This window comes from Sceloporus occidentalis, unplaced genomic scaffold (genome assembly GCF_023333645.1).
Source record: "Sceloporus occidentalis isolate IW3139 unplaced genomic scaffold, rSceOcc1.0.p SCAF_78, whole genome shotgun sequence".
Lineage (NCBI taxonomy): Eukaryota > Metazoa > Chordata > Lepidosauria > Squamata > Phrynosomatidae > Sceloporus > Sceloporus occidentalis.
The window spans coordinates 242505-259260 of NW_028317058.1; the positions used below are offsets into that span (position 1 = coordinate 242505).

A 16756-nucleotide genomic window follows, 5' to 3' on the forward strand; every position below is an offset into this window, starting at 1 on the left:
TTACACACCGAGGAAAACACAAAATCACAAAGAAGAAGCCAAGACAGAACGGAGAATAAGCCGAATGCGATAAGACCAAGAGTCGTGCGAGGTGGACAGCGTGGTGATCTGTACATATTGGGAATCCTAGGTGCTTGGCCTATTTATCTGGAAATTATAGTCGTTTATAATCAATAGCATCCTGTTTCCAAGTACGTCTACCTCAGCTGCTACATCTCCGAGGGGTTTTACTCATTATTTAACCTCATTGATTAAACCTTCAGATGGTCACATTGAACAATCCCAGGATCTCCAGACATGTAAGTGCAGGTACTGTCTGGTTTTTAGTGAAAATGTACACCATGGTTTCTCTTCAGGCATAACATTTGCTGTAGCCTGGGTCAGGTCTCGTCTAAATAACCCATTGGTGTTTATTCACTAAACAGAGAGTTAGAAGAAGAAGAGTCTCCAGGGAGCCGAGGTTTAAATGCCCTAATTTCACTTAACTTTATACAAGCCCGTCCCCAATAAGCTTCTGTCGATGTATAGAGTTAAATCAGTGAGATTACTCTTCAACCAGCCAATCAGCGGCAAGAACAGTCAGACCATGGAGGAGAAGGGCTGCTCTTTTTGAAGAGAAGGCCTCAAAAGGAAAGAATTGCTAATGTTTTTTTTTAGGTAACTTAGTGCAGAGTTCAATCAATGTTTTGTTGCGGTGGAGGAGCACCATGTGATCCAAGTATAAAAATATATTCGCTTGTACATACTGTATGTATCACTGGACATGCTTCGATGAGACATTTTCCAGACTTGTTTTAGGTTCAGGAAAAGTCAGTTGAACCATTATGTGCATTTCCATGAAACTCCACATGAACACAAACAACCGGGGATTGTAGGACAAAAGTATCATATAAAAAATGAAAATAAGAAATGTAAATTTCCATCTAAAAATTGCCTTTTATTGTACATGTTCAGCAAATATTAATTTATTCCACAAAGTACATTGTAATTATATATATATATATATATATATATATATATATATATATATATATATATATATATATATATATATATATATATATATATATATATATTCAAGGAGAAATAATAGAACAAGAGGCCATAATCTAAAACAAGATGGCCAGGGTATAGATGTTTTGAAACATATATTTTTTTTTTTACTTTACTGAGATGATGAGTTAAGTGGAACAGCTTCCAAGCTGAAGCAGCAGACATAAATACAGCGAGGGAAGTTAAACATGCATAGGATGAGACCAAGGAAAACGAACCGGCTATATTGGCCGAATGGTTCTTATCTATCATCAGATTCTATGTTTCTCTGTTTATTCCACCTCCTTCAGTTTTGCTCCCCCAAACCAACATGCGCAAACACACCACACACAGTAATACTATCTTCTCCTTTACAAAATGAACATTTCATTTTCCGCCGGTGACATACTTGAAAGGGTGGAAAAAAATATCTCCGAAGAGGCAGTGCTTGCGTGGGGGCACAGAGCGACACTTCCTCCGGGCATTTATTACCTGTTAGAAAACAATCTCTCGGTGAGTGGCAGTTCAGGGTTCTAGACAGCCGGCAGCAATATTTCTTCAGGTCTGCTGAGTCATAATTAAAGCTGAACTGAGCGGAATTGGAGAGGGAAGGTCAGCGAGGTGCCGTATGAGAGATGAGCCTGGGCTGATGGGGACCAAATGAACAAATTATGATGGGCCCCACTCAATGTGATGAGGTCAAATGCTTGTTTCTACCCACTGACAGTTCAATTTCCCTGAAATGTCTCTTGATTCTCTATGAACTAATTATGAATGAAAAGTTATCAACTACCTAAGCCAGAGGGGGCCCATAAATGCTATTTCTTGGTGCTCCTTATATCAAAATATTGTTTGAAACAGAATAATGGTAGGTATTTTCACCTAAAAGACATCATTCTCTTTTAGAATTTGAATTCTCTTAAATCAGATCATGTCTTAAAGACTTGTGTCATACCTAGAAGGAATTTGCTCCTTTATAATCCATTATACATTGTTTCCATGACAACAACCTTAGTTCACACTCATGGAAGACTAAAGATGCGAAAAAATGAATTATATTCACATTTCCCGTAACCAGATGTTCAAAAAAAAAAAAAAGTTATCCAACCATAGTCTTTCAGAATGAGTGTTAAAATAAATGTTTTAAGTAAAATAAATTTATATATATATATATATATATATATATATATATATATATATATATAACACTAAATTGAAACCACAAAAAAATGCCCCAATTCTGTGCGGATTGTATCTTTGTGACAATGTTACAATAAAACAATCAAAAATACTTCTATACAGTACTTTTTGAAAGTTGGTATAGACGTGCGATTAAGTTACAATTTAAAAACTGTTACCCAAACCGTGGCGTGTTCCGCATGCTTCAGATCAAAGTTATAAATAACATGACACAAAGCTTACATTTAAAAGCATGAGGCAGAGATAACTTCGTATCAGTCCCTGTCGAGGATCCGTGAGCGATACTTTTTAATACTGCCCTTGCTGGCTTTAAAAAGAACAGTGCTGATAGCAGACAGCCCCATCTACAATGATTTCATCGCGCTCCAAATGTCTGTTGACCAAGCGTTATTACATCTGTCAGCAATGTATTGAGTTTTTATTCAGTGGACTCCTCGCAGACTGATCTGTTCCAGGGAATTCCCTGACAGATATGTCCTCGGGTTCCGTGGAAATAAAATGTGGTTATTTTGTAGTTAGGCATAACTAGGTTTCGGATTCAGTGACTGCAGTAAAAATGACACTCGGGCTTCACAAAAGCTGCTTCGCATGGCTCGCTGTTCCCAGGCATGGTGTAAATTATTACAGTTTGGCTTATTTGTTATTTAAAACACCATCTCTCCCTATAATAACATTTTATTAATAATAATAATATGGTTTATTATCATTAATAATAATAATTAAAAAAATGGGTAATTCAATTTGATTTTAATGCCATAAAAGTACATCAAAAAGCAGTAGATGTCCAGGCTAGCAACATTGCGCAGACCAATATTTTAGCAATATTTGCACAAAAACATATTATATATATTATAGATCTATATATGTGTGTGTATGTTGGAGCATGTACATTAAATAATTATCTATATTATCTATCGCTGTTTATAACCAGCATTTAAAAAAAAACAACATTTTTTTTTTACTATGTAGGCAGAGATAGTACAATTGGAGTACACAAACAGGAAAAATAAGCCAAAATACAAGATAAAAGCGATACTGTTAAATATCGCGCAAATGATTGCTCCAGCATTCTGACGGCTCACCTTGATTGAGATGTGCAAACTGACTTGTGTAGTTTTGAAAAATGAGGGATTTGAACACAAACAATATGCAATAATAATGAACAACAACAACAATAGGAAAGCTTGACTTTGTAGAAAGTTTTAGCTAATTAAGGAGGAAATGTGTTTCCCCCGGTGGTGATCAAACCACGTCCATTACAGAACGCTCCTCTGTAGCCCAATTAGCCATGGAACAACGCAGTTTGATTATCGTAGACTTTTTTTTTTTTCCTTTGTCAAATTCACAGCATAATTGTATTGTTCTAAAGTTGTGTTATAACGGCAGCTGCTTGCCCATCATTTGTATTTTTCCTCGTTAATTCTGACTCGGTGAATTAACCTTTAATTACGATTGCTGGAATTGAAATGAGCCTCTTGTCTAGCTCGGGCAGCCTCTTCCGGTGAATGATAGCATTGGAAAGGCATAGGGTCAATGAATATGTCCCATGTCATGTCTGATTGCTGCATAAGATGTGAGGAGGTAAATCGGACCTTCCAAAACCTGAAGCAACATATTTGGCCCCTAACACCCGCTGACAGAAGCAGATCACGGCAGGAATTTGACCACTGGCTTACTATGAATAAAAATATACCAATCATTATGGATTGTTGTTATTTTTTTAGGCAAGTTAGAGTTAAACGCGGATTAAACCTTATTCAGTATTTAGTATTTTTAGATATGTATGCAAAGAAACTGGCGAGTAAACATGTTGCACACAGATTTGTCTATGGACTGCTTTTCTCTGTTACCGTATTTGCTAGATTATAAGACGAGGTTTTTTTCAGAGCAAATGCTCTGAAAAATACCCCTCGTCTTCTAATCGGGGTCGTCTTCTAATCAGACCTCAAATAGAGGTCTGATTATGAGACTAAGATCCAGATCCCCTGCACCGCTGCAGGGGACCTGGATCCTCCTGTCTCTCTCCCCCCCCCCCCCGACACACACTTACCGGTGCTTCCTGCTGTATTGCCGGTGCGATCCGCGTAGACAACGTCCGCTGCAGCCGGAAGGAGGTGTGGCTAGCAGCGGGGGTTGTCTGCGTCCGTCGCGGATACCTTCCCCGACTGTCAGAGATCAGAGTTCCCCGCACCGGTGCGGGGAACTCTGACAGCCGGGGAAGGTATCCGCGACAGACGCAGAAAACCCCCGCTGCCAACTCCACCTCGTTCCGGCTGCAGCGGAAGGAGACGTCAACCCGCTGCCCCGGCAATACAGCAGGAAATTGGAAGCCCGGTAAGTGTGTGTGTGTGTGTCTGTGTGTTAAATGGGGGCATAGGGCATTTTACTCTGGCACTTAGGGGGTTAAAAGGCATATTATGGGGCAGAGTGGCATATAGGGAGGTATAAGGCATTTCAGGAGGCAGAGTGGCGTTAAAGGGGCATTTAATAGAGCACTCTGCCTCCTGAAATGCCTTATACCTCCCTATATGCCACTCTGCCCCATAATATGCCTCTTAACCCCCTAAATGCCAGAGTGGCATATAGGGGTATAAGGCATTTCTGGAGGCAGAGTGCTCTATACAATGCCTTTTAACTCCCTTAATGCCACTCTGCCTCCTGGAATGCCTTATACCTCCCTATATGCCACTCTGCCCCATAATATGCATTTTAACCCCCTAAATGCCAGAATGGGATATAGGGGTATAAGGCATTTCTGGAGGCAGAGTGGCACATAGGGGGTCAAAAGGCATACCATGGGGCACAGTGGCATATAGAGGGTTAAAAGGCATATCATGGGCCACAGTGCCATATTGGTGTGGCAAGCCTGGGGGAAGATGTGCGTAACTGGGGGGCAGGTTGGAAAATACAAGGAAATAAAAACAAAAAAAATATTTTTCTCAATCATAGCTTTTATTTAAAAAAAATAGTTTACATGAATTAACATTTACCGGTAAAACTTTTTTCCTTTAGGGTCGTCTTATATTCAGGCTTTTTCTTTTCTTCCTAAGTTAATATTCAGATTTTGGGGGGTCGTCTTATAATCAGGGTTGTCTTATAATCGAGCAAATACGGTATTTATTTGGCGCCGTAAAATGGGTTCTACACACCATACACATTTTAAAAGAAATTAGGTGTTGGGGGGATGGTCGTCAACAGTAGTGTATCCTGACCAAGAGTTCCGGGGGGACAGTAGCTCCTCTGACAGCTTAACCTAGGGCAGATTTATTTTGTAATACACTTTTCCTAAGCGCTTCTGCTCCATGGGCTGGTTGAGGAGATCAGAGATCTTTCTTGTAACTGGCCGGCACAGACTCGATAACAAACTCAAAGCCAGCCATGCAGCCCACCGGACCATGACAAGATCACGCGTACTTCGCGTAGAGGAGAGGGTAAGCACGCGAGAGAGAGCAGGCCAGCCAAGGTACATCTCTAGCTGCCAACAGTGGTATATTCTGGCCTGGGGAGGCAGATCCAAGGAAGCAACAGCCCCAGCCACATAACAGGAGGCTAACGCCCTACTTGGCGATCACAGCTTCCTGTAGTCAATGGGCTGGTTAAAAAGGAATATCATAGTTCTTTCCAACCGGGCTATTAACACTATGGAGGGCTGTGCCAAGTCAGGACTGTCCTCCATAGTTTCCTTTTGCGCCATGCTTCCTTGGAAAGTGGAGCAGCGTGATATGACATCATATCCCGTTGCCGGCTAAAAAGGACAGCGCCCAACACAAATACACCACTGACTTCCACACCTTATAATCCAAAGCAATAGGAACCTGGAGGTTTTGAATAGTTAAGGCATAGTTACATGGTAGGCATCCCAGAAAAGGTGTGTATCCAGGGAACATATTTGAAGGCTTTCAGAGTGCTGGATGGAGCAGGTTGTAAGAAATCTAGAGGATGGTGTTCAATAACTGAAATGTTGAAGCTGGAAAAGGAAGGATAGGATGAGAGGTGAGGTAAGGTATGTGCCGTTCATTGCGGGGTTATGTTGTACAGCTTGCAAGAGAGGAGAGAAGCGACGTAGAGAAATACAGGAGCGAAGTACAGGTAAAAGGAGAAGAAATGGGAGGACTAGAGGTCAAAATTGAAAACTAAAAAGGTCAGAGGCTTAGATGTAATTTAAGGTAGTTTTACTTTATTGAGTGTGTGCTAGGTATGTGGAACAGCCTCCCAGCAGAAGTGATAGAGGTTAATACAGTGAGTGAAGTAACACATGCTTGGGAACAGCATATGGTCATCCAAGACAAGACTAGCCCGAGCGGTTCCTATCTGCTGTCTAATTGTATGTTTCCAGTACTGGGTGAGGGTTTTGTAAGTGTGGATTTTGAATTTTATCTTGGTTGATATTGGTAGCCAATGTAGGGACTGGCACAGAGGGGTGGTATTGGATGAGTGACAAGTAAAGATGATAAGTATGGCTTAGACATGAAGAATGGTTTTGGGAAAGGCAAGCATTGGGGAGTTCAGATGAAGGAGGATTGCAGCAGTCAAGGTGAGAAGTGATTAGGGCATGTATTAGCGGTTTGGTGTGATATAAGTGAAAGTGGCGGTGCTCTCCAAGTGAATAATCGTGAGAAATGAAGAGGAGAGCACAGATCTTGATGTCGGGGTGATGCTTGAATTATTCACAGCAAAGGATGATTCTTGGTGGGGATGTAGGATGAGAAGATGAGGAGCTCAGTTCAAGACCGATTGTTTAGGGCAGCAGAAGGATGTCCAGAACACGGGATTTGGGACTTGCTGGCACAGAAATAGCACCGAAGCCAAAACCAATGAACCTTGTGGTAAATTCACTAAAGACAGATCACAAAACTTGAGATTATTTGAGGTAACCAAGCATTATCACAGTAACTGCTTGGGCAAGTTGAGTCCTCATTAATTCCATTTGGCTTGTGCTATTGAGTCAAAGAATGTAATGTTTTTTATAGGGTCCTTTGGGTCTGAAGTAGGGATCCCAGTATTTTCCCTCAAATTGGCCCCTCAATCACCCAGGGATGAAAAAGCTATCTAAGGTTTAGTCTCACGCATACCCGGTATTTAATAAAATGCAAATATACTGGTGGGAATGGGCATGTGGTGAGAGCAACACTTCACCTGCTTAATAAACCGAATGTAAAGTCTGTTTAAAGACACAGTATCCATGTATTTCCCCCCTTAGGAAGTATAACGTCCACACTGCTGAATTCTATTTGCGGCATTATTTTGCAGTCCTGCCTGTAGAACATATTAACTGATTTACTAACGAACGCATGAAAAGGCATACTCTGTGACATTTCAATCAGTTTAAAAGGGAGGGTGATTTGATTAAAAAGAATGAGCACTTAAACATATTTTCTCCTCTATTTCTCCACAATTAACCCAACATCTACAAAATGGGCCTGAAATGTTAGCGGAGTGGGTCCCTCTGGTGGTCCAAGGGGTCGCATTGGGATGTTCTAAAACGCTATTGCGATACTATACTCTGTTATTAATCTTCATTTACGGATCAAGTAGATGAAACAAAGGGACAAAGTATACTTTCAATAATGTGCGGCAGCTATGAATTTAGAGAAATAGGCTTTATTGATAGGCTTTATAGAAGCTGTATGCAATTACAGTGGTGAATGATTTGAATAATAGACTGTCTGACATATTCTAAGATAAGTGGCTGTTACATTCCTCTGATATTAGGGTCATATACTCATCTATTCTTACTGCAAGCTCTCCTTCGTGCGGTAATAAATTAATTTCTTAGTGTTAGTTCGGCATGTGCCCTACAGTTAAATTCATTTTCTCTCTCAGTGAAGGAAAAAGTTGGAAAAAAAAAAAAAGACTTTGGAATATTATTTCCGATTTTACAGCTATTTCTCACATTATGCAAATACGAAGCACTGAGAGATACCAATTTCATATTCTTCCATGTTGGGGATGTCATGATATGTGAGCTCCACGCAACATATGTGTATTTTTAAAAACACAAAAAGGTTCGTAATCAAAAGTTCTAATTTTAAATGAAAAACTGAAATTTCTTATCCAAAGGACATGCGCTACAGAAGTTTGCAATACAGGCGATTGTGCTTGACAAACTTATTTTATTTCTTTTATCTTCTATGGTGTGATACGCGAGGATATGAGGGTACCCTGCCAACAGCTCTAAATCTGTTACAAACCAACGGGCATTTATTAGCGTTAGAGCTGGAACACTGAAACTTGGTTCATCACGTGAAGGGAGAACATGCTTTGCTAAAAAGCAAACTATAGGAGTAATGCTTTGGTTAAATGAACTCTTAATGCAACTCATTGAATGAAATCTTCATACCAAATTAAAATAATTGTTCATATACTGTTGGGTCTCTCCTTCTGCACCATGGCACCTCCAAACCCTGCCTTGATGCAGCTAAAGACATGATTCTGTACACAAGCGTCATGGCTATTGATGTTTTATATATAACGGGAGGAGAGAGAGGTGTGTTTGCCAGGTAGCAGATATTAAATCACAACCCATGTCAAATGAGTCGGTTAACGGACATACAGTGTGACCCGGGCTGTGTTCTGAACGCATAAAAGGCATTGGCATGCTTAGTTGTTTAGAATGGAAGGTCCTTACAAACGCCAATGTTGATGCAAGACGTCACAGCTCTCTAGAATATGCTTATACTGTATATATGTTAACGTTACAAAAGTTCAGGAGAGGCATCTTCTTTTTCCTTCTTGCATAAAATGGGGAACCAACACTAAATAGATAACTTTTGTATTTTAATTGTTACACAGTTTCCATGCACAATACAAACTCTTTCCCTACATGGATCCCTAACAGAAGGGATATCCTAAGTATTTATTTTGCAAGATGGTTCGAATTTGGTGTGGAACACTATAAATTACTCAATCACTTATTAATAGTATAAAGAATCCAGCTGCGCACGAGTGAAGGCGTGGGGTTTGTACCACTTACATTTATGACGGGAGATGATGTGGTGAGCGAGAGACCTTGTAGATCAGCCAACAAAGCAGGAGAGAGAATGGTGGGTTTAGAAGTCACCACAGGAGACGACACCTCAACTGCGAAGGAACATAAAACGCTGGTTATTCCACCTTCATTTCAGACAAAGTGAGATACGATTCTATAAATGCTATGATTCTTTATAGGAGATTAAATTCCTGGATCTTAAGCCACTAGCCAACCATTTGGCTGTATGGTTAAAATAATGTAGACTCTTAACTTGGCATTGATTCAGTACTGTGCGACATTTACCATTCATGAAGTTATCACAGCTAATCAGGCCACTCTCCACAATACAAATCCATAATATACAGGGGATTGTGTCTTGTGTGGCACTTGTTGTATTGATGCCATGTGTTCAGCGGCTATCCATTCCAGCGACGCTTAGAACACAATATTCAGCTTGGCTGAACCTGTGCATTTGGTTGCTGAGAAAATAATTAAAAAGCTATCAGAAGTTCTATGAGCTGGATAGAGCTCTGAAATTGGAATGGGGTAATTATGCCTGTTTGCTTAGCACAAGTACTATAGCCACCTCAAAAGTCAAAGCCACTTTCATTATACTTACAGTCATCTAGATCCAGCAGAGAGATGTCCTTTTTCTTGGTAGTCTCCGTTTTTGAGGCTTTGGGTTCAGGTTTCTGAGAAAACACAAATATACCAGTCAGCTGGTTTATGGCCAATGCTATCTACGTTTTTAAACACATGAAGTGATTAAGAGTTTCCTGGACTAGTGAATGGATTCTGGAAGTGGGGTATCCTGGCCTAGGGTGACAGGTCCAGTTAGGGGGCAGCGGAACCACCCCAAAACTAGGGACGTATTGCTCTATTGGGAGATCAGGCTCTACTGCTGAATGGGAGCTTTGACCTCCCCAATGGGTACATTTCCATTAACCAACAAATGCCCCATAGCATGCTGTACCCCCCATGATGACCGTCCTCATGAGGAGGGATATGACATCATATCACGTCACATAGCAGTAACGGCAGCAGCAATTGAAGGGTAATGCTCTGGGTGAGGTCTAGGGGAGCACCATAAGGCAAGTACGCCTCTGGATTCTGGTACAAATCTTGAAAGGTGATCTTCATAGAAATGGTGACCAAGAGAATGGATCAGGTGTGTCAATTGGAACTGCTGTGCTGTAGTTATTTATTATAATAATAATGGAAAAGTATGTTAATATTTGGGTCAGTACCTTAACACAATATGTTATTAAATACCAGACATGTTTTGCAATCATGGACATGTTTTGCAACGCTGTCAGCACATGGCTAACTGGACATAGACTGGAACAAGATTAATATATAGGACACTGAAGAACAGAGGCTTCTTCTGAACAGAGGTGTCTTCAGTGTGCTCATGTTATTGTTAATTTAGAATATTGTTAATTATGTTATTGGTAACGTTGGAACCCCCCCCCATTGTAATAGCACTATAAAGTCAAAATTCAACACAATCCCATGAGAAAACAATAACCTGTGTTTGTACAATCAATGTTCATTTCAATGCATATTACGAGTCGTATGGATGATAAGCTTCCATGAACGAACAGAAATGGAACAGTTGTTCGTGGCAAGAAGGCATTTGTAATTGGATTTTGGGGAGAAATATTTGCAACCGCCCCTACCTGCAATAAATTGCTGTATATTTTTAACACATTACCATGGTTTAAATACGGCCCGGGGGGGGGGGGGGGGAATAGCTCTTAACGAAAACGTTAAAGGTACATTGCATCTAGATTTGCCAATTTACAATTCATCTTGTTAATAGAGACAGAAACTGGATAAAAGCATATAAGAGATGAAGCAGGAGATTGAGGATTTCTCTTGCTCAATGCATAATTCATGCACGCTGACTGCAAAGTGCGGAAAATGAAAATTTCACACCGCTGCATGAGCCATAGAGCAGCACAGAAATACAACATGAACCGCGGCGGCTTTCAGTGCTAATCTCATCTTACCTTCCAAAATATTTCGGTAAAATGCATCATTCACAACTTAAATATGACTCTGACCGATCCCCCACTAGTACCACTGCATTACCTACGTCAACATCAGGTTGTTAGAGGAGGACAATAAGCAGAATAATGATATTGCCCCAAATTTCCATTTTCATTTGCATGTTGTATAGCGTCTGTATGCTCGCTGTGGCCCAGGGAAAGGACCCCAACACTGCAAGGGACCCTGGGCCAGAGATGTGTTTTTGTTTTTTATTCCTCCAGATTGTAAATTTATGAGCAGGGCCCACTTTACCAAATTCATCTTAGTCTGTCAGTTCTAGTTTGACTCTAATAGAGTAAAATACAATAATAATAATAATAATAATAATAATAATAATACATCTTTAACTCACATACATCTGGATTTACATTCGGCAAAGATGATACCTTCACTGGCTAACTGACATATAGTGGATTACAAGCTTTTAACCCTTTCTAGGTCTCTTCTTCAGGCATATTATCATGAAGAAGACACCTAGATAGCGTTGAAAGCTTGCAATACATTTATTTTGTCATTTAGCCAATAAACGTATCATCTTTACTAAATTTGCTTTCTCTCTATCCATGGCTATCATGTTGCAGCGCTATACATTTAGATTTATACATACATGACCATTACCTGGTTTATTATGAATAGCATCATTTTCAAACATGTTAATTGAAACGTATTGAAGAACATGCAACGTCCCCACCATCCTGCTTTTGCAGACAGTGTCAATGAAGGGCTGGTTAGGAAGGATTGCTGAGCTGATGTGTAAGTAGGGATGAGATGGAGTGTGTATAAGAATGAATGTGTACGTGTGTGTTAGTGAGTTAAGTGTGTGTAATTTGTAATTAAGTGTGTTTACATGCGTGTGTCAGAGTATATGTTGAAAGGGGGAGACAAGAGGCAAAGAAGGCACATACAAGCTGTTTAAGGGCAACGATGGCACAGACAGACTGTTTGGGGGTTACATGGCAATGATAAGCTGCTTGGGGGCAAAGGCACTCAAGCTGTTTGGGGCAAAGGTGGCGGTCACAGGCTGTTTAAGGCAAGGGTGGCACATGTTGTGAGGCCCTGGTGCAATTTTTGCACCAGGGCCCTGTGGTTTCTAGTTACGCCCGTGTGTGTGTGTGTTTATATATATATATATAAATTATACAGCAGCCGAGGAATAAAATAATAGATATGAGACATGTGCAAAAATCCTGGCAGCAATTAAAAGTTTACTGAAAATCATAACACAATTCCTCAAATCATCAGAGAATCAGAAAGCTAAAATGACTCTGTACTGTGTACACAATGGAGAGGGGGTCAAGAATGAGCGGATACTATAAAGGTAGAGGGTCTCTAGAACAGGCATTTCACAGAAACAGACGGGATCAGGATGGTATATGGATGATATGGATGATATAATGGAAAGGTAGAGGGTCTCTAGAATGGGCATATAACGGAAAGGTAGAGGGTCTCTAGAACGAGCGGATACTATAAAGGTAGAGGGTCTCTAGAACGGGCATATAATGGAAAGGTAGATGGGCTCTAGAACGAGCATTTCATAGAAACATAGACGGGATCAGGATGGTGGGCCGGTAGTGTCTGGCAAAGATAATACACAGAAAGGTAAATGGTTTATCATGCCATAGTCTAAACAGGCAGAGTATCGCTTCTATCATGCATGGGAAGGTTTAAGGTGCTGTAAGCTTTTCCTTGCTTCTCACATGTCCTCCTTTAGGGGATTATATATATATGACATATATTTCTCCTGGCTACCCTATAGATACGAGTGTTATTGCAGGGTCAGTTACATAAAACGCTATCAATAGATTCCAAAGTCCCCTAAAAAGGCTGTTTAAAGCCGTGCCTCTACAGCTTGAGCCACATCCCCTCAAACAATATGTCCCTCTTTGGCTCCACAGGCTGGGGGTTATGATCACATCAGAAGCCAACCAACACGTATATCAATGTGTAAAACATGGACACCCTTGTGCTGTCCTATTAGTTTATGGGGTGACACAAGATAGGTGACATAAATCGTTATGGCATGCAAAGACCCCCAAGCAGAACCCCCTGAGGCGAGGCAGCCTAGTCGTGCTATATAGTATGGCTTGGCCTGGAATATCTAACGTAGCCTTGTTGCCTACAGAAAATCCTTGTGTCCTAGTGCCTCTGGACTTCATAGGGTTAATCCTTGCTAAAATGACATTGATCATAATTTTCATCTGATGGTCATTAGGAGGATTTTCTGTAACAGTCAAGGGATAATTTGTAACGTCAGAGTAAAATGCTTTTTATGGGCTCTGCATATTCATATTACCAAGTCTATTTCTACAAGGGTCACTGGAAGGTAATGCCGTCTTGCAGCAGATGGCAGAATTATAAGCAGTCTCTCTTTTTTAATCAGTATCTAGGGCTGATAACTATGAATCCAAATTATTTATCCAGCTGACTCTAACCAATAATTACTTTGTTTTTCTAAACGGGTTTTATAGACATATCTTACATGAAGATGCGCGTCTAAAAAAAGACAAGAAATGTTGATATCATCATAAAAATGCTGTATGTTTAGCTAAAATAGATCCGCTTATTATAGGTTTAATGTAATAGACAAAGTATTTAATGCCTCGGTGACTCAGATCTATCCCCCAGTATTTTAAAATATTTTACAGTATGAAAAGCTATCAACATATCACAAATAAATAATCAATTATATTCTGACCACATGAAAAGGACTTTTAAAAGAAAAAAAATAAGGTTATGTATTTGGATAGTACAACTTTTTTAATGAAACGGAATAAGCTAATGCGTCAACATATGCATGAGCAAGTGTATATAATGTATGGATTAGAATGTATATGAAATGTACCTTTATTACTTTTAGAAAATGATAGCATGGCAATAAATTATTACCCTGTGTCAGTTCTGTGACTGCCCCTGTTTGCCTACTATTATAAGTAGCCAATGTGAATGCATCATAGCCTCTAAAACAATCACAATACACTTCCATATACTAGAACATAATGTTTCCAGGCTTGACCCAACTGCACGGGGCTAAAACACTTACTTTTGCTGCCATTCAAGTCAATGTAGCCAGTGGCCGTCAATAGCACCTGAACCAATTCTGAACCCAGCAACATGGGAAAAATCCAGTGGGGGATTCCATGCAAAAAAAACCCCTCAAGTATCTCAAGTAACAGCATGGTTCATGAATCACTTATAAAGAAAGAATTAAAGATGGCGGCCCCTTATAGTAACAAGGGCAGCTCCTACGTACCGCATGCCTTACTTTGTTGTTGACGATCTTTTTAGCCGTCTTGTGTTCTGAATCACTTTCTTCTTCTGACTGCGAACTGGAACCAGAAGAATCCTTTTCTGAATTTCGAGAAGATGACGAACTGGAATCTTCACTTTCTGATGCACTTTCCTTATTTTCATCGTCAGACTCACTATAAAAAAAATGACATGCTTATAAAAAAAATACGTTTTATGTACGACTTCTGACTAAGTAATGACAACAAAATTTAACATACCCTACTAATTAGATGCCTCTACTTGGCTATATCCACTTCCTTTTATCATGGTCATGGTGAATATCAGTGGGCCTTCAGCCTAGGGGCACTGGGGATATAAACCATCCAGCCATATCTACTCAACAGTGAAATAACCATCACCAAAACAAAGGGTCATTAACAAAAATGTCTCTGTTGTGACCCTCTACTGTCGCACTCTTGTACACGGGGCATCTAGTGGGCGACGCTCACAGTCATTTATTTTATTGTTTTAGCGCTTGTAAGCTAATAACCAACCCACTGTTTACCCTACCGATGCTAGTTGTAGCTGTTAAGCTAATGAAATAAATTTACTGGTAAGTAGCTTTTTCGCTCTGCAATGATGAAAAGCCTGTATTAATTTAACCTACAGATTTCATTTGTTCTGAGCGGGAGAAACAATATAAATCACTTTTAAAATCATTAAATCCTGACTTAAATTAATAAAGTCATAATTAGGGCATTATGCTGTGTTTGTTATGGAAGTGGCAGGGCGAGTTGCTTTAATTACGGTGTGTAATAAAAGGAGCAGAGTGCGTAGTATACCCCAATCAGGGCTGTCAGCCACGACTGAGCTAAGCTGCTGGGCCTGGCGGCGGGTTACAGCGCAACGGGTGCTCGAGCCTGGCTACCTGCCGAAGGTGGCGAACGGAACAGATCGAAGGCACGAGTAGCCCTAGGATAAAACATTAAAGATGCCGTTCCACCTACTGAGCTAAATGTAACAGATTTATAATTAAAGGCAGCAATAACGTATTTTGATGAGAATCATATATATATCACTTACAGACATTCATAAATGGACGAGGCCTGGATTTCGCCTTTGATTGGGTATTCCTATCTAAAGAGATCTATATCACCGTCATATCTAAAAACATTTACGTGGACACTTGATGCTGGGGAGAGATGCATCCACCGACATTAATAGAAAATAGCACTAAGATTTAGAAGCCAACTAAACAAATCTAGCAGCCATGGCTACTTGGCTCCTGAGATGTGTCCAGTTGCAAACACAGCAGGTAACCGAGTCAGTACAGATTAGAATGCAGTCTACGTCACCCGTGTATACACTTACCTGTCATTTTTACTTTTCTTTGGCTTCTTTTCCTCATTTGAGTCTTCCTCGTCTTCACTGGCCGAGCTGTCTTTGCTGTCCTCACGGCTGCTTTCCTCCTCATCATTACTGTCCTCTTCACTATCAGATTCATTTTCTAGCACATAAAAAAAATAACTAAACATTACGATCCTGGATAACCAGATATTAAATAATTGAACAAACTCATCACAGTGCCCCAACATGGAGGAGCAGACCTCTACAAACTTTAATAGATACATATCTCCAAAGCCACCAGTGCTCTGCTAACACATGGAAAGCTATTGTTTAATCTTGTAACAAGAATCAATAAAACCTATATTCATTACTCTGACTGATAGCAAAACATCTTGTGGAAATAAAAACGGTTTTCACAGAATTGATCAATACACATAGAATGACAATGGATTTGACAATGCATGCCAACCGAAAGACCCATTGTGTATATAATTATTATTACGGCATTAAAGTGAGCCCTTCATCAGAAAAATACTTTGCATTAATCAGCACACAAGGCTTTGTGTTATGTATTTTTTTTTTTACTTAGCAGCTTGTTATTTTTATGTCATTTTAAATAATTGAATCCAAAACCCATTATGGAACTGTGGTTCACAGCAGGTATATATTACACGGATAGATCTAGTTTTCGCATAAACCGAATAATAAAGAAAAAATGCAGTCACATAAAACCAGCAACACACCCGCGCACGCAGGGAAATTTTAAGTTCCAGTTACAAGACGGATGACGTACTAAAAATCACTTTATATCTTAAAATGCTCCTGTCTGTCATGGCCCCCTATGTTTCCATATTTTAGGGCAACACCATTTAACTCAGAGGCAGCACTTGGTTACTAACCTAGCAACTGCCTCTCGACATCCCTTTA

General features: G+C 40.0%; 1 protein-coding gene across 1 annotated transcript in view; it reads right to left on the reverse strand.

The window, feature by feature from the left end:
- Positions 1–16756, reverse strand: part of LOC149285481 (AP-3 complex subunit beta-1-like) — a 103996-nt gene that overhangs the window by 24522 nt on the left and 62718 nt on the right. The window contains exons 19-22 of the mRNA XM_089495260.1: positions 15854–15989; positions 14517–14676; positions 9822–9894; positions 9206–9312 (exon numbers count right to left, since the gene is read on the reverse strand). Of these exons, the coding sequence (XP_089351386.1) occupies positions 9206–9312; positions 9822–9894; positions 14517–14676; positions 15854–15989 (476 nt within the window). The remainder of the gene's footprint in view (positions 1–9205; positions 9313–9821; positions 9895–14516; positions 14677–15853; positions 15990–16756) is intronic.